The sequence below is a fragment of the Ostrinia nubilalis genome, chromosome 13, assembly GCF_963855985.1.
Source record: "Ostrinia nubilalis chromosome 13, ilOstNubi1.1, whole genome shotgun sequence".
Taxonomy (NCBI): Eukaryota; Metazoa; Arthropoda; class Insecta; order Lepidoptera; family Crambidae; genus Ostrinia; species Ostrinia nubilalis.
In genome coordinates this window covers 15,335,261-15,352,526 of record NC_087100.1, presented here as the reverse complement: position 1 = coordinate 15,352,526, position 17,266 = coordinate 15,335,261, and the positions used below count along the sequence as shown (strand labels likewise).

At 37.9% G+C, this 17,266-nt stretch overlaps 5 protein-coding genes and 1 long non-coding RNA gene across 6 annotated transcripts; 3 read left to right on the top strand and 3 right to left on the bottom strand.

The window, feature by feature from the left end:
* The first annotated feature begins 5,248 nt into the window (after positions 1 to 5,248).
* On the top strand, positions 5,249 to 6,152 carry LOC135077751 (NHP2-like protein 1). Its single transcript, XM_063972323.1, has 2 exons — positions 5,249 to 5,462; positions 5,673 to 6,152. The coding sequence occupies exons 1-2, from the start codon at positions 5,460 to 5,462 to the stop codon at positions 6,060 to 6,062; spliced, it is 393 nt and encodes a 130-aa protein (XP_063828393.1). The 5' UTR covers positions 5,249 to 5,459; the 3' UTR covers positions 6,063 to 6,152.
* Positions 6,138 to 7,958, bottom strand: LOC135077750 (chitobiosyldiphosphodolichol beta-mannosyltransferase). Its single transcript, XM_063972322.1, has 4 exons — positions 7,327 to 7,958; positions 6,959 to 7,221; positions 6,593 to 6,878; positions 6,138 to 6,447 (listed from the first exon to the last, which is right to left on the bottom strand). Exons 1-4 carry the CDS (start codon positions 7,875 to 7,877, stop codon positions 6,234 to 6,236), a joined length of 1,314 nt encoding a protein of 437 aa, XP_063828392.1. The 5' UTR covers positions 7,878 to 7,958; the 3' UTR covers positions 6,138 to 6,233.
* Positions 7,959 to 8,308: 350 nt separating this feature from the next.
* On the top strand, positions 8,309 to 9,684 carry LOC135077749 (RNA-binding region-containing protein 3-like). Its single transcript, XM_063972320.1, has one exon. It carries the CDS (start codon positions 8,358 to 8,360, stop codon positions 9,645 to 9,647), a length of 1,290 nt encoding a protein of 429 aa, XP_063828390.1. The 5' UTR covers positions 8,309 to 8,357; the 3' UTR covers positions 9,648 to 9,684.
* A 59-nt stretch (positions 9,685 to 9,743) lies between these two features.
* LOC135077748 (uncharacterized) lies at positions 9,744 to 12,012 on the bottom strand. The gene is made up of 4 exons (XM_063972319.1): positions 11,794 to 12,012; positions 11,372 to 11,536; positions 10,916 to 11,285; positions 9,744 to 10,827 (listed from the first exon to the last, which is right to left on the bottom strand). Exons 1-4 carry the CDS (start codon positions 11,923 to 11,925, stop codon positions 9,761 to 9,763), a joined length of 1,734 nt encoding a protein of 577 aa, XP_063828389.1. The 5' UTR covers positions 11,926 to 12,012; the 3' UTR covers positions 9,744 to 9,760.
* A 263-nt stretch (positions 12,013 to 12,275) lies between these two features.
* On the top strand, positions 12,276 to 13,732 carry LOC135077237 (alcohol dehydrogenase class-3). The gene has a single exon (XM_063971775.1). It carries the CDS (start codon positions 12,458 to 12,460, stop codon positions 13,607 to 13,609), a length of 1,152 nt encoding a protein of 383 aa, XP_063827845.1. The 5' UTR covers positions 12,276 to 12,457; the 3' UTR covers positions 13,610 to 13,732.
* A 683-nt stretch (positions 13,733 to 14,415) lies between these two features.
* LOC135077236 (uncharacterized) lies at positions 14,416 to 17,173 on the bottom strand. Its single transcript, XR_010258434.1, has 2 exons — positions 17,057 to 17,173; positions 14,416 to 14,613 (listed from the first exon to the last, which is right to left on the bottom strand). It is a non-coding gene; the product is annotated as an uncharacterized LOC135077236 (long non-coding RNA).
* Positions 17,174 to 17,266: the final 93 nt, after the last annotated feature.

Here is a 17,266-nt window from a genome sequence, read left to right as displayed (position 1 = left end):
GATCATGGCAAATGTTGTGATAGGGATAAAGACATGCGATTTTTGGTTTAACAAAGATAATACGATAGAGAATAATAAAAAGTAATAAAAACCACCTGTTATAGGGGCATTTTTTGGAGAAATTTATCAAATAACCAAAAAAACACGAATTTAAAAGCAGATTTTTTTCAAAAAGTATCATTTTTTATTATTTGTTGGCATTTTTTGTGTATTTTATGTATTTTTTTAGTATCGCCTGATATTTAGCATTATTACTGTTTTTATTGTATAAGGATATAGCGCTTAGTTTAAAAGACACTGTATACAGTGTGAGTCACGTTAAAGTGTACATATGAAAATAGATGAAACTAGACCTATTTTTATCGACAAAAAAGAGGTCAAAAATTTTTTGAGATTTTTTTTAAATTTTTATAGAATTTTTTTTCTTCCAATTACTTATTGTAAAGAAAACGTAATAACTTTTAAACTAAGCGGTATATCCTGATAAAATAAAAACAGTAATAATGCTTAATAACAGGCGATACTAAAAAAATACATACAATACACAAACAATGCCAACAAGTAATAAAAAATGATACTTTTTGAAAAAAAACATCTTAAAAATTCGTGTTTTATTGGTTATTTGATAAATTTCTCCAAAAAATGCCCCTATAACAGGTAGTTTTTATTGTTGTGTATTATTCTCTATCGTATTATCTTTGTAAAACCAAAAATTGCATATCTCTATCCCTATCACAATATTTGCTATGATAGTTTGAACAAAGGCCTACCACAACATTATTCTCCTCTACAGGTAGGGACAATTTTAATTTTAACTAAAATGCTTATTTTACTTCGAAATCTTTTGTTTTTACTTGAAATCTAACTTGTCTTTATCAAAATTACAAATCTAGAGCCATTTTCGGTTTCGTTGTTAACGAAGCGTTGAATGGCGCGCCCGGAGAGGCTTAGTTCAAACGATCATAGCAAATGTTGTGATAGGGATAGAGACATGCAATTTTTGATTTTACAAAGGTAATACAATAGAGAATAATACAAAACAATAAAAACCACCTGTTATAGGGGCATTTTTCGGAGAAATTTATCAAATAACCAAAAAAACACGAATTTTTAAGCAGATTTTTTTCAAAAAGTATCATTTTTTATTATTTGTTGGCATTTTTTTTGTATTGTATGTATTTTTTTAGTATCGCCTGTTATTTAAAATTATTACTGTTTTTATTTTATCAGGATATACTGCTTAGTTTAAAAGTTATTACGTTTTCTTTACAATAAGTAATTGGTAGAAAAAAAATTCTATAAAAAATTAAAAAAAAATCTCAAAAAATTTTTGACCACTTTTTTGTCGATAAAAATAGGTCTAGTTTCATCTATTTTCATATGTACACTTTAACGTGACTCACACTGTATAAGTAAAAGGAGACAGTTTCATGTGTGGAATGACTAAATTGAAGGTGATGTAGATAAGTTATATTTCATTTTAGTGTTAATATTTGCAATACATATTTGTTTCCATCTAATGCTGTACTCATCAATCTTATATTGAAATGTTTTGTTACATAAATGTATTCTCAAAAGTTTTCAGAGTAAGTCTAGACAGTACTTTGTTAACATACATAATATAAAAAATTATTTAACTTGCTGTGCACTATTTACATGATGTGGCATTGTAATATTTGTAGATTTTGTAATAAAAATAAGGCTTTGTAACAACTTACTCTTACTGTTTTTAGATGAATCAAGTCTATTTATACATAAATACCTAGAAAGTTTTCTAAACAATAGGAGAAAAAAATTGTATCACAGATATTGCTCCATTGGTTCTAAATGAGTTTGGCATCAGTGGGGTCAATATACTAGAATATTTGTCTGTACACGAGTATGTCACCTTCCAGTAGCATAATATGTTTTGCTATCTATAGACTCTTACTTATAGATTTAATTAATTTACAATCTGGAGTACATTTCAATTTATATGATACTGTAGTAAATAAAATTTCTCTTTTGTCTTAATGCCTAGTGCCGAAACAGAACAGATAATTCATAAAACAGATGAATATAACAGTAAACAATAAACAAAACAGAATATCGAAATTTTAAAAAATAATGACTGTACTATGGAATTTGTTTCTTTATTGAATAGATGTGCATGTATACAGTGCCTGTTAAAAATAAAAAATACACCATTAACTATTATTTTATTGGCTTCTATCTATCCCTATAGATAGTATCGTTATAGCCTTTTCTCAAGGACTAAGGATACGTACCTACCCAAAAATTTAATTTAAGTAGGGACTTAAATTAAATTTGGTTATAAGTCAATTTATTGCTTATAATAATAAAAAGGAAGGCCTCTGCCAACCAAGCGGGCGACATGAAATGCGTATAATGTTTATGCCCTATAACACGGAGGTGGTAGATGGATGGGAATAAATATATGTGCCAATTGGGTGGTAAACACCACTATATTAGTGCCAACCATCACCCCGGTGGCAAGCTTGAAGGGGGTGGATGAGAATAAAAGTCTGATAAAAGGTTAATTTCGTAACGTGAGGTGCCTCCTCCACGAAGTTGAACAGACAAGAGGCAAAACTTCAGGTACTATCGATCAAGTCAGATCTCGAGTCTCCTGTCCCGTAAGTGCCGACGCGCGTGAAGATTTCCCAACCATTAGTGCCTCTAATCCATATCTGTGATTAGTGCTCTGTGTCCCAACCATTCATTAGATTCACGGTTCACCTATTGTTAGAGATGGGTTTCCACCCGGGTAAAAACCCACATGAGGGTAAAAACCCAATAAAAACCCGTTTCATTCCACCCGTGGGTGTTTACACCGGGTGAAAACAAATAATTTTATAATTATTTCAATTGGTATCTTTTCTTTATTTTTATTGAATTTTTCTCATTTAAGTTTATTGATTAATAAGTAATAAGTCAAATTTAACACTAATATGCATTTATATCGTGGCCAAATCGTAAAATTGATCACGTTATGATGATGTGACCAATTATTTTATAAAATGGTGTTATTTCAAGAATCGTTGAACCGATTTAGAAGAAATTTAGTAGGAACACAAATGTGCACGACGGACGGCCTCCGAATCGTACCGTAAAATAGCTGTAAATAATTGTTTCGTTTTTGTTTCATAGTTGTTTCATAGTTGTTTCATTTTTATTTCGTTTTATAAAGTTTGTATAGTTTAAATATCGATAACTTCGTAATACAGTCCACTTTCTCTTTGTTGGTTCTCAATTAGTAATGTGTCGAGTCCTTAATTACTGATTAATAGGCGTATGTGGGACGTTGGAGATGTATAAATCATAGTTTATTTTAGAAAACCATAGAAATGTATAATTTGATAGCCCTTTGTTTTATGTATATCGATTAAACCTATAATTTCGCATAGTTATGTATGTCGAATCGTATTTATAATATGTAAATTAGAAAGATAATTATGTATAGATCTTTATAGTTATGTACTTTTAATTGGTGATAATCTTAATTAGCCATAAAGGCAATTAATGTAAAATAGTGTGGCCAAATGAGCCCTAATTTTTGTACAAATGCTTTATTAGTAATTAACCCTGTACCTGTGTACCTTTATTTACCTATCGAATAGTAAGAAGTAATTTGTCTGAAAATAAATAACATAGATTCCAAAGAATAGTGGAAGAGCTAATTAGAATCCGATAAGAAGTAGGTCAAGGTCATAGTTAAAAAATAGGTCACCGAAGAGATAAAAAACAGGCTCTCTATACGGTATTGCCGCCCAGGGGGGGTCTAAATTAGAAAGAGAGGGCAATAGATTTGCTGTTTCATTAGAGCGAGAGGCAGCTAGGTTTTCTCACTCTAATGAAAGTAAATAAATATCGGGGTGCCATCCGGACCCAGTCAGTTCCGCGTTTTCTCCTCAACAAGCTACAACACCAAGCTCTCGCCACTGCTCCGAGGAACCGGTCACAGTCTCAACCACAACCGAGTTATTATTTCTGCGCTCCCCGCCCCCTTCGTCTCGCTCTCCCGCTCGCGCTGCACCCCGCATCGCGCCGTGTCGGCGTACGGTATCAAGGGTCCGCACAGGGTTGCAACCCCATACCGTCCGGCACAACAATAATTTGTGATCATGGCAAGGACATGGAGGGGGGGGGGGGATGCCAAAGATGCCAAACTCTCTCTTTGATGACATTACGGTATAAAGTAACAAATAACAACACCAACTACAAAGTACTTCTGCTTAAAAACTTGAAATCAAACCGCCCTTCCGCCACTGTAACGCATTGTACCGTTTTTCAAGACCTCCTCTCCCCCCAGATTGCATTACGTAACACTAGAACGCCCCCTTAGCAACAAATACCACTTCTCACTTTAAAAATACGCTATTTTTGTTTTCACCCACCAGAATGGGTGATAATGGGTAAAAACCGGGTTTTTACCCAAATCACCCAGTTTAAACCCAATCGGGTGAAATGGGTTTTTACCCACTACCCATCTCTACCTATTGTACGTGTGGAGTCAGCCTAAGGCCGTGTCGGACGTCGGTCTACTCAGCTTATTCAAGTGTAAAAGCAGCATATAAAACGTTAGCAGTAGCAGCAAGAGCAAGTCTTTTACACTAGCCTTTTGGTACTTTTTGAAATTCTAATATTTTTTACCATATTCATTTATAAGTCATAACAAAACGTGTTAAATCGAATAATAAAAAACAACGCTGTAGGATATCTGTGAACGCCACAATGACAGATAGAATTTGACAGTGACAGTGACATTTGCGACAACGCCAGTGTTGCCAGAAGGTTACTTTTGTAACCTTTTAGGTTACTTTTAAACTGCTGTGGTTACTTTTAGGTTACACTAATGAAAAGGTTACTTTTAGGTGATTTTTCAGAAATTGTAGAATTAACTTTACAGGTTATTCAGTAAAAAATATTAATAGTGACAATTTAAAAATTATGTCATAAAGTGCATTTAAACTTGAATTTGATTTATTATTTGTTAAAAAAAATGAGTTTTAGCGAATGTTTTTCGATAATAAAACGCAAATCCATGAAACGTTTTTATACGACTGGTCACTTTTCGAATTTAGATGATCAATTGTATTCATTTTCCATCCATGAACAACCTTACACAATCATCGCTCCGCACCCCCCCCCCCCCCCCCCCCGTATGAAGGTTACTTTTTATTCAAAAAGGTTACTTTTTTTTATATTTCTGGTAATTTCTGACTAGACCCGACTGGCAACACTGGACAACGAGTGTGCCGTGTGCGTGCGTGTGGTGGAGGGAATTCGCGTCGCGTCTGTGTAAAAATTTGTTCTCCAGGCTTTCGAGTTTCGTTTAGTAAACTGTTTACATCAGTTTCCTCCACAGATCCATATCTGTGGTGTGATTTCCTCAGTGAAGCGAGTTTTCGCCGAGAGGTTGAATTTGTATCAACACTCGGAATAGTAAAAAAGTAAACATGGTTAGTATCACGTGTTGTTAATTAAATTTCTTAATTCTGTCTACATTTCCTTCTTCCATTTCACTTTTATAAAAAGATTTTTACCACACCGAATTCACTTTACATGTTGTATTACTTTTGTGCAAAATATTACCACATTGAATTTTTAGGTTATGTGTAAAATGTGTTGTGCCGCAAGTTCTTCTTTTGACGATTTTTGCTCTGTTTCAGGCCGAAACCGAAGCAGCAGTCAACCCTAAAGCGTACCCGCTGGCGGATGCGGCCCTCACCGCCAAAATTCTAAACCTGGTGCAGCAGGCCGCTAACTATAAGCAGCTCCGCAAGGGCGCCAACGAGGCCACGAAGACCTTGAACAGAGGTCTCTCCGAGTTCATTATAATGGCGGCTGACACGGAGCCGTTAGAAATCGTGCTTCACATACCTATTCTGTGCGAGGACAAAAATGTGCCGTATGTGTTTGTGAGGTCGAAACAGGCGCTCGGGCGCGCGTGCGGCGTGTCGCGCCCCATCATTTCGTGCTCCATCACCATCAACGAAGGTTCGCAACTCAAACCTCAAATTCAGAGCATTCAACAAGAAATTGAAAGACTATTAGTGTAAGGAAATGTGTAAAGCAAATATTTTGTTTACTGCGTGGAATCTGTTCTGCATTTATTTTTAAGACAAATAAAAATATTTTAAAGTAATAAATTATCTTGTCAATTTATTTACAGTACTACTGTACAGTACTTTCTTAGATTTAATTGGTCCCATCATCATATTGACACACTATCATGATTCAAAAAAGCTTTTTGCTCTCATATTCCAGTTTTCCTCCCATCTAGAGTTCTGGAATTTGCTCAGTTCATTCCTCATGGCATCTGCAACTTTGTTCTGTGGCACATGTTTTGGGAAGCCGTGAAACCACTTGACTATTTGTTTGGAAAGCTCATCACTGTCCTTGAATGTGTACCCATTGACTCCATTCTGCACCAGTTCATGAAGACTGAAAGAATAAAGAGTAAAAGCTACACTGCTACAATGTTTTTTTCTTTCTCTTATTTATTGAAGGTTTTATTGAAATTACAAGAATATTGATATTTTATGGATAGAGTTTTAACATAGAATGTTTTATAAGTTTTGTATCTTACCACTTGAAATCAAAAGCACACACAGGGAGACCTGCCCCAAACATATCCACAACCTTCATAGGCAAGTCCAGGCCAGAAGAGCTGGTGTGGAGACACACACCCAAGTCTGCACTGGCCACCATGGTGGGGTAGTCGGATGCTTCCAGCCACGGAGTCACCACTTGTACATGCTTCCAGTCCTTGGATTTCAGTAGTTCTGTGTAGTGTTGCTTCATCGGACCCTTGCCAGTTATAACACAGATAAGTTTGGGCAATTTCTTGGTGAGATTGTATGAAGTTTCATAAACTGTAAAAGGTATAAAGTAAGTTTATTCTGCAACAAGTATTTTAATGTGCTTACCAATTTAGAAACTTCTACTAAATTACCCTGTAAAGCATCCATAAGTATACCAAAATTTTCATCTGGAGTCCAGCTCGTGCTGCTGAACAATAGGCCAGGTCGGTCTGTCCTCAACGATACACTGTTGTCAATTAGCTGGGTGAACACTGTCCTGCTCCCACTCCCTTCCCCCTGTCGGTGAGATCCAAATTCAGGGTACTGCTGGCTAATTTTCATAAACCAGTTATGCTTTTCTTCTAATGAGATTGGATGGAAAATCTTTGGTGGTCTATCATACAGCACCTTGGCACTGAAAGTAAGAGATTATTCATGTAACAGTTTGTACAGACTTATAACATACATTGGAATAGCCTATTGAATCAGACAGATATTAGTAGACAATTGCATTACATACTTTATATTCCAATTCTGCAACAAATCATCTTTCATTGCATTCGTAACACAGAGGTTTTCATCAGACGATTGGCCAAAATATCTTTCAAGAAATTTAGAAAATTTCAACAGTGGGTGCCCTGTAGGCAGGGACAGAGCCATAATCGAGTATGCATAGTTGTGCCAATCAATTATAAACTTGGCCCTTGTAACTAGGCAATAAATCCGACAAACTGGTAAAGTGGGAATGGCAGGAGGATTCTGACAAAGTAAGTAGTCACATTGCCCAGTAATGAACAACGTTAGCAGCAAGCTTATAGTCTGCCATAATGCTTTCATTGCATACTGAAGAAATTTTGGCCCTTTATTAAAAATCATTGGGTTCAGCTTCGAGATAGTAATATCCGGGTTTTCTAGTATCTCCAGCAGTGGTTTAGTCTCAGTGTAACCAATCATAATCACTTTCAGTCCGCTACTTGCGAGAGATAAAGCATGATACTGCATACGTGGACTTCTGCCTATGTCGCCAAGTACAACGACTTTTACAACTTTCTTCCAAGGCGTCTCTGCCATGGTTTTACTTATATTTAAGGTATTCTAATAAGCAAAGGCCTACATTAACTCTAATCATAAAATCACAATACAACAGGAAAAGTAAACCATACTCTCTAATCTGTGAAGTAAACACCGGTCAAGATCAGTCAAGATTTCCAAACGAGAAGAGAATGTCAAAAAAATCTGTCAAACCTGTCATCAACTCATCATACAGGCGCGTTTCTGAACGCGCGCACAATCGCGCGCAACCTGTTGTTTTTTTGGTGTGAGTGACTGCAGCACATTAAATTAAATAAAAAATATTTTTAAATGTGAGGAGATAAATGATACGAAATAATACAGAAAGAAGAAGAAGATTTAAAAAATTGCAATACCTACGTGACACGAAACGTTTTGATTGAAGTGGTGTTTTTGACAACAACCAGCTGATTGTCAAAAGATCTTTGTTGTTAGTCTTTCAGGTTTTGTTGTAATTAAATAAAGTAACTGTAAAACACCATGTCAAAGGTGTTGATGATTCGACATTTACCAACAGAATTATCAATTCAAGATAAAGAGCAACTATTAAAGCATTTTGGTGCCGAAAAAGTGTGGGAAACAACCAAAAAACGGAACTATGTGTTTGCTTCTTTCCCTTCGGTGGAGACAGCTAAAGCTTCGCTAATACGTCTTCATCAGCTTGAAATAGCACAAAGGAGGTTAGTTGTGGAATATTCTTTAGAAAAGGAACCCATAACACACGATAAAAATGACATCGAAAGAAGTTCGTCAACTACAAAGCAAGTAAAGGAATTTCTGAGGCTACTTAACGCCTGGAATCCCTCTGTAGACTTTTACCAACCTCCGCCTGCGCATCTAAAGTACAAGTATCCAGATCCAGACCCAAACATCATTATTAACATCATTAAAGCATTGCTCTCCCACAAACCTTTTTATGTCCAAGCATTGCATCTTATGAACAAAATGTCTTTGGATACACCATTTCGAGTCGATGAAAATGCGGTGCTTAGCTTTAAGGAAATGTTTAGATACTTGTTTCTTGACGAAATTGCTGCAATCCCAACACCAGATAGTGAAGAAGAGTCTGAAATGTCAAGTGATGGTGAGAGGGAGAAACAACTTTTACCGAAATCTGTGAAAAGGCTACATACTCTTCCTGTCACCCGGAAACGTCCAGCAGCTATAATATCCACTGCCAAGCTGCCCAAAGTGAAGAGAGTACCTGTGAACCAACAGGAGGTATTTGAGAATGCCCCCAGCATCCAGGAACCCAAGAAAATTGCTTTAGTAGTTCACCAGGATGCTTTACAAAAGCAAGCTCAAGAAGTGCAAGTTGTAAGCGAGTTTGGGAAATTCCAGAAAGAGGAATTGCCCGCCCCTGCTGAAGAAACTCCGTCATCAGAATCTGAACAGCCTAGTATATCAAGAAAAGAATTGTTAGATAATAGACTATCCCACAGTGATATGAAGATGTTGCCTGTTTTCAAAAACTATCACCCTGGTGAGCCATCAATGAGACTGTATATCAAAAATCTGGCTAAGTCTGTCACCGAACAAGATGTGAAGAGAATATACAGGCACTATGTGGAGAGGCTCAGTGAAGAAGAGTTGGTTGGGTTTGATGTGAGGGTGATGCAAGAAGGGAAGATGAAAGGACAGGCGTTTGTTACATTTCCATCTCAGCATTTAGCTGAAACAGCGCTTCATGAAACAAATGGATTTTTATTAAAAGAAAAACCAATGGTTGTGCAATTTGCTAGAGCTGCTAATAAAAAGACTGTTTCCTAATTATTGTTTTTCATTTCGTCTAAAGTCACTGTTTTTAAATTAGTTCTGTTCTACTATTAATAATAAAAAGGCAATTATTAGATTAAAAAAACACAGTTGTATGTAAAAAGAAGTTATATTTGCATCAATTCAATAGTATAAGGTAAGGAATCTTCATTCTCATGTGGTTTAAACCTTCCTGTTACAAACTTGTTCAAAAGAGGCAACAGTTCATCTATTTTGTCTAGTTGTTGCACCAAACTTGACACTACTTCCAGAGTGTGGCACAGCACATTTGTAACTTTCTCATCTTTTGTCATCAGGAACTGTTGATAAAATGCGTCAGTAAGAAGTATACACCAGTCACACAGCTTACTTTCATAATCAGTATTGAATTCAGTCTCAGAATCCATAAGCAAGTGTGACATGTATGACATCAGAAATAATGTATCATTCAGATTCAAAGACTCTCTGAGATAGGGTATCAAGAGGGCATCACTGAAAGTTATTTCAAATGCATAATCCAGCAGTTCTTTTACAGGTTTTGAGTTTTCTGAAAAGGTATTGTACCATTTTTCAAAATCATCAAAACATGCATCAGTGTAGTGAGCTAATTTTAAGGTATAATTTAGTAACTGGACTAAAACTGACTCTGGAATATCATTGAATTCTTTCAACACATTTTTTATACCCTCACTGTCACATTTTTCAAAGTATGGTTGTACCACTTGTGAGCAGACAGCTCTTTCAGTAATTCCAAGTTTCAAGAGTTCTTTTATTTCGTCACTGGCAGTGTATAATGGTCTGGTCGGAGTTCCCCAGTCTGCTATTTCTGTGCATTCATCTTGGACGATCTCATGTGAACCAAGCAGACTGGAAAGATTTCTTTTGGTTTCCAACACATAGGGTAGCATGCCAATATGATTAGACGCCTCTAAGATGATTCTGTCATAGAAACAGTATAACCTGGCATCTTCTGTGTACATTTTCATGGGATATCTGCATGATCCGACACCAAGCAAAGTGTTGTAAGCTACAATGATGGCCCCGTCTTGGTCAGTGTTGCTGCCGAATGCGATGAGGTGGTTCTTGCCCATCCAAGCTAGGGACACGGTAGACAGGGTAGACACCCAAGGTACTGATCCTACTGATTTCCAAGACTTTGAGAGGAGGTCGTAAACTGTCATTTTTGAGTCACTCCCTGAAATGAAACAATTAATGTTTATTAAAATCAATAACATAAATTAGAAACTTTTTATTCAACATTTACTTCCTATATTGATACTTACATAGAATATAAACTGTGGGCTTGTCTTTTGTGTTTATAAGTTTCCCAACAACATAGACATCATCTGGTCTTGTGATTTTGACTTTACTCAGCTTAGACTTCTCCATATCACCCAGTTCTTCTCTGAGGGGGCTTACAACGATTTCTTGTCTATCCTTGCCGTCTTTAGTGATATAGCAGACGTGCCCAACATTATTGACTGAGTATGTAGCTACGTCGACAATACTTTCACTGTCTTTAATTTGTCCTTTGCTTTCATACGTCTTACGGTTCTCAAGGGCATAAGGAAGAGCGGCACAGTTGCCATTTTCAAATATAACAAGTGCTGGTTCCCCGTATCTGGGCACCAGTTTGAGAATGTTCAGAGGAAACTGAAAAAATAAATACACAGTTTTTAATGTTAAACTAGGATAGAATACTCATCAACAATTAAGTTTCATAAGTAAAATAGGTTCACCTTATATTTTTTAACTTTATCCAAATTATCCGAGTCCTCTTTCCAAATCTTGATGATGTTTTTGTTGAACACGCCCACATACGCTCCCTGATCCTTGTCGTAGATGACTGCAGCTGTAATGTGGTCCTTGGAAGTCCATCCTCCAACCTGTTTTTGATCTGAAAGCTGATGATTTGTCCAGTTAGTAAGATTCAGATATTTAAAATATGTTAAAAAACATACAATTCTGAACTAAAAGTGCAATTAACTCGGAAATTAAATTTAAATGGGTTAACTAAGACCAAAACATAACCTATAAAATAAACCAAATTAATGTTCCAAGTTTGAATAAGATAATGATACAATATATTGAAAACAGATAGTTTAAAATTTGGTCAACTTTACTAGTAATATTTAATATCATCAAAAATCCGTTTAATTACCCTGTATTTATTCACAACATTGCGGCCCAAAGTAACGATCACAAACTCGGCGTCTTTATCCTTAGATACGCCCAGGAAACTCTTCTGATCGATTAAAGGACACAGCACGAAATAGCTATGAAGCTTCGCCATTGATATTTTACAACATTAATGATTAAAAATTGCAATAATTTTTAATTTGGCTCCGTAACCACGCGAATTGACTTGACAGATGTGACAGCCAGATGGTGGGTGAGTGACAGTGTTGCAGTCCGAATTTAATTTAAAAATTATACCTACTTATTTGTAATATTAATATCCGTGAACTTTTTAAGCTAATTTTGTTTTATTTTAATTATTAAGTAATCGAACTTTAGATAACATATTTTTTTTTGTACTAATGTTTTACGTTTTTAAAACATTAATTTGGGCGAGTAAACAAGCAAGCAGAACTAACTTCAAAAACTTTTGTTATGACGTTTTTGACAGCTTGAGCGAGCGAGCAGCGAGCGACGTTTCACGTTATAAAAAAATTCATGAATTCACGATCAAGGCTCAAGGTCAGCTGAATATTTGCTGTTACATCATCATCAATTGATAGCTTCTTATCTCCAACCGAGAGCTAACCATTTTCCATTAGATTCAAGTTTTCATTCAGTCGTCCATCAGCGTTCTTAGTTGGCAGATGTCCAGTGAATTCAACACGATGTCAACAGCCGGTAAAGTGATAAAATGTAAAGCTGCCGTCGCCTGGGAAGCCGGCAAGCCTTTATCTATTGAAGAGATCGAAGTGGATCCACCAAAAGCAGGCGAAGTTCGCGTCAAGATCACTGCGACCGGCGTCTGCCATACTGACGCATACACTCTGTCCGGAAAGGACCCAGAGGGTGTGTTCCCCGTTATTCTCGGTCATGAAGGTGGCGGCATCGTCGAGAGCGTCGGCGAAGGCGTAACTTCTGTGAAGCCAGGCGACCACGTCGTTCCGTTGTATGTACCTCAGTGCAAGACATGCAAATTCTGCTTGAACCCGAAAACCAATCTCTGCCAGAGAGTGCGCGTGACCCAAGGCCAGGGAGTCATGCCCGACGGCACCAAGCGGTTCCGCTGCAAGGGCCAGGAGTTGTACCACTTCATGGGATGCTCAACATTCAGTGAATACACTGTAGTTCTAGAAATTTCTCTGTGCAAAGTAGCCGATTCCGCGCCGTTAGACAAAGTGTGCCTGCTCGGCTGTGGAATCCCCACCGGTTATGGTGCAGCTCTGAACACAGCCAAGGTGGAGCCAGGTTCCAACTGTGCCATCTTCGGGCTGGGAGCCGTGGGATTAGCTGTGGCGCTGGGATGCAAGGCCGCTGGAGCCAAGAGAATCATTGGAGTGGACATCAACCCTGACAAATTTGAAGTGGCCAAGAAGTTTGGTGTCACTGAATTTGTGAACCCCAAGGATTCCGACAAGCCAATTCAGGAAGTCTTAGTCGGTCTCACAGATGGTGGATTGGATTACACATTTGAATGCATCGGTAATGTGAACACCATGAGGGCAGCTCTGGAAGCTTGCCACAAGGGTTGGGGCGTGTCCGTAATCATCGGAGTGGCCGCTGCCGGTGAGGAGATCTCGACTCGTCCCTTCCAGCTTGTGACTGGTCGCACCTGGAAGGGAACGGCTTTTGGAGGGTACAAGAGTCGTGACAGCGTACCTAAGCTTGTTGACGAGTACCTGACCAACAAACTGCCAATTGATAACTTTGTTACACATGACGTCCCTCTGAAAGAAATCAATGAAGCATTCCACTTGATGCACACTGGCAAGTCCATCAGAGCGGTGGTGCACATGTAACTTGCTAAGTTTTACCTACCTGCCTATATTATAAGCATGCATTTCTATATTTGTTACCTGTCCAGTGTATAAAACTGTCTTTGTAAGATTTTACAATAAAATTATATATTTTAATATGTAACATTTCTGCATTTTATTTTCCTTTTAGAACAAATAATTATTATGAGTTTATCCAAGGAGATTATAGTACTTAGCACTCAGTTCCGCTTCAATGGAAAATCACTCTAAAATATGAATTTTTCTTTTAACCTTGACTGAACTGTTTAAAGTAGTTATCATTACTTATTAAGTTACTAGCTTTCCGCCCGCGGCTTCGCCCGCGTGGAATTTTGTCTGTCACAGAAAAACTTTATCGCGCGCGTCCCTGTTTCAAAACCCGGGATAAAAACTATCCTATGTTCTTTCCCGGGACTCAAACTATCTCTATGCCAAATTTCATCAAAATCGGTTGCGAGGTTTAAGCGGGAAAGCGTAACAGACAGACAGACAGAGTTACTTTCGCATTTATAATATTAGTTGGGATTAATATGCCAGTGCTATAAATAACTCATATTATCATATTTGTAGCAATAGATATGAGATTTGACAAGAAATGGGTCTAAATCCAAGAAATAATAATAAGTTTTTTGATCAAAGCCATTCCCATTATTCGTTTTTGTTTGAGAGATTTATACAATGTGTTTCTCGGATCGGACTTTCGATACTTTACCTACATATTTTTTGATAAGCATAATTTATAAAAACCATGCAAAGAGATGTAGCATAGGGGGAGCAATACTCATAATGTTCCATTAGAGACAAACAGGTCAAAATATCACCATCTATATTTCATAACAAAATATACATTTAATTATTTACAGATTCAATAATAATAGGTAATCATTTGTAAATAACAATCAACGTGAACAATAAGAATATTTATATGATTTGTTAAAATTTTCAAAATTATACTTATTCTGAGGTGATTTGCTTGTAATACTCCACGTAACTGTCACATTGTTCTCCTGAAACAAAGGTATTGTTTTTAATAACATTAGTAGTAATAAGACAGAGTTTAATTTCACCTACCTACATGTTATTTAACTGAGCAAAGCATTTATGCGGAAAGGTTACAACGAAAGTATTTAATTGTATGTTAATGGCCACGCACGAAATAATTATGTATGTAGGCAAATGAAATTATGTTCGGCAAATTTGTAAGTTTACCTACTTAGTTGGTCAGCGAGTAGATATCATTATAACGCGAAGAACTGGAAGCCTATTGATCTCATTCGGGCTGACATGTTCCTGAATGGAGGATGTTCAACCGATCCCTCGGGAAGTTTATAAGGGAAGAGAATAGTCATCAAATTAGGAAGGTACATCGCTATCGGCCAAGATACGGAAACCAAATGGTAGTTTTTTTCATTAAAACTAATTAGAATCGACATTGAAGGCAAAGCAAAAAGTTTTCCTTATTTTCCATGTTAATTCTCTCTTCTCTTCCAAATCGAACTTTCGGGAAATATCGTTGCTAATTTTGTGTAAAATATTATTATCTTACGTAATTCAAAATGTAGGTATGCACCGAACAATAATATCTTAAATATTTCAGTCCCAAGATAAATGAAAATTTATCTCCCACTAACCATGCCCCGCGACTTTTTTTGAGTGACATACGCGACCTTTTTGCTACAGCAGATTATTGTAGAGACTGACCAGCGACTATCAGCCCTATGTTTACCCACTAAAACGTACGAGTATTCCATCAGGCCAATCTTGAAGGGACTCTGAGGATGGCGGTTCGCATGTACTTTGTCATCCTATAAACAATGCACGACCTTACCGAAATAGACAAAGAGTTCAGTATCTTGTGTGTGGATGCAGATTAGATTCTATAACTATCCTCTACACCATTCTATTTAATTCAGCACTAATTTTGCCCCTTAAGGGGACAGATTTTTAATTGAGATTTGCTGGAGCTTGGGGGCCCTGGGGTACTGCCCTCTTGCCCCTTAGTAGCTACGCCCCTGACACCTATATTTACTCCCTAAAAGTAGACCCTTACGTTTCCAATAACTGTAAGTTTATCCCTTTAGTAATAAAATGCATAATCAGTGTTAAGTTCGTTCCTTCGTTTCAGCCAAATGACGTCCACTGCTGGACAAAGGCCTGCCCCAAGGTTTTCCACAATGAACGGTCCTGCGCTGCCCGCATCCAGGCTCTTCCCGCGACCTTTACCAGATCGTCGGCCCACCTAGTAGGAGGACTGCCCACGCTACGTCTTCCAGCCCGTGGTCGCCACTCAAGAACTTTTCTGCCCCAACGGCCATCGTCTCTACGAGCTATGTGCCCCGCCCACTGCCACTTGATTTTAGCGATTCTGCTTAAGTTAAGTAGTCTATCGAAAACTCCTGCGCATCATATGCCTTACCGTTTGTTTCTAAGATAAGTACTAAACAAACACACAAACACTTTCTTCTTAACAATATTGGCGTAGATAAGCCAGCGAGCATAGGTCTAGATAACTTGACCGGCATTATTTACTCGATAAGATAAGCTGTCCCCATGCTTATTACAACACAAATGGAGTAATAATACTTTAATTAAACAACACGATGTGGTTTGAACAAACTACGAGATACATTTTGTCGATATTTTTGGAAAGACTGACTGTTAACGATATCTTTGACGTGGAATTATTAATAGTATCTTCTTCAGGATTAAATAAAATAATATGAAATATGTAAACGCGTTCGAACTGAATGTTTTTTCACACTACACGATACAAATAGCAACAAAAAGTGTTTGCGTAATGTTTATATTTCGTCAGCAAAACTTATTCCACAAGTCAATATTAGTCATCAATTTTTGCAAGAAAAATCCAATTCATCTTGGCATTTAAAATAAGTCATGCTTAGCTCGTATTAGTTGGGAGTTACAGGTCATAAAGGTAAACTCTTTTATATTTACGCCTCTCAGTCGCATGTTCCGTGCCTGCAGCGCTCGGGACACGGTAGCGAACGTAGGCGGGTCCCCTTTAGCCGCCGCTATAGATCGTTTCATCCACGAAGACGCGCCCCACCATTCATCCGCTAATGTTTGAATGTAATCGGTACACGCTAAATCATCCATGAGTGCACACGCACACTACAATAATGACGCTAGGATTGCTCGGATCAAGCTCCCCGCACCCCGCGCTTCCCTCGACCAAAAATTGGTGGGGCGCGTCTTCGTGGCGGAAACGAACTATAGCAGCTTGCGTCTCTATAATGTCCTCGGATAACCGTCAAAGTTGATGCAGAAGTAACTGACTTATGAGGAAGTGCCTCTCAGCCGCATGTTCCGTGCCTGCAGCGCTCGGAACACGGTAGCGAAGGCAGGCGGGTCCCCTTCAGCGACCGCCAGCAACTTGCGTCCCTATAATATCCTAGCATAAGGTTCAAAATTGATGCAAAAGCAACTGACCTTTGAGGAAGTGCGGCGCGCCTCTCAGCCGCGTGTTCCGTGCCTGCAGCGCGCGGAACACGGTAGCGAAGGCAGGCGGGTCCCCCTTAGCCGCTGCTAGAAGCTTGCGTCTCTATAATGTCCTAGCATAAGGTTCAAAATTGATGTAAAAGAAGCCGACCTTTGAGGAAGTGCGGCGCGCCTCTCAGCCGCGTGTTCCGTGCCTGCAGC

What these genes read in the sequence shown, in the direction of transcription:
- LOC135077750 (XM_063972322.1), bottom strand. Translation starts at nt 7,877, where the DNA reads ATGGCAGAGACGCCTTGGAAGAAAGTTGTAAAAGTCGTTGTACTTGGC. An exon ending in ACTTATGGATGCTTTACAGG is followed by an intron (nt 6,879 to 6,958) that starts GTAATTTAGTAG and finishes TACCTTTTACAG; the next exon opens with TTTATGAAACTTCATACAAT. An exon ending in TGTGCTTTTGATTTCAAGTG is followed by an intron (nt 6,448 to 6,592) that starts GTAAGATACAAA and finishes TTATTCTTTCAG; the next exon opens with TCTTCATGAACTGGTGCAGA.
- LOC135077237 (XM_063971775.1), top strand. Translation starts at nt 12,458, where the DNA reads ATGTCCAGTGAATTCAACACGATGTCAACAGCCGGTAAAGTGATAAAA.
- LOC135077748 (XM_063972319.1), bottom strand. Translation starts at nt 11,925, where the DNA reads ATGGCGAAGCTTCATAGCTATTTCGTGCTGTGTCCTTTAATCGATCAG. An exon ending in ATGTTGTGAATAAATACAGG is followed by an intron (nt 11,537 to 11,793) that starts GTAATTAAACGG and finishes ACAAATCATCAG; the next exon opens with CTTTCAGATCAAAAACAGGT. An exon ending in ATAAAGTTAAAAAATATAAG is followed by an intron (nt 11,286 to 11,371) that starts GTGAACCTATTT and finishes TTATTTTTTCAG; the next exon opens with TTTCCTCTGAACATTCTCAA.
- LOC135077749 (XM_063972320.1), top strand. Translation starts at nt 8,358, where the DNA reads ATGTCAAAGGTGTTGATGATTCGACATTTACCAACAGAATTATCAATT.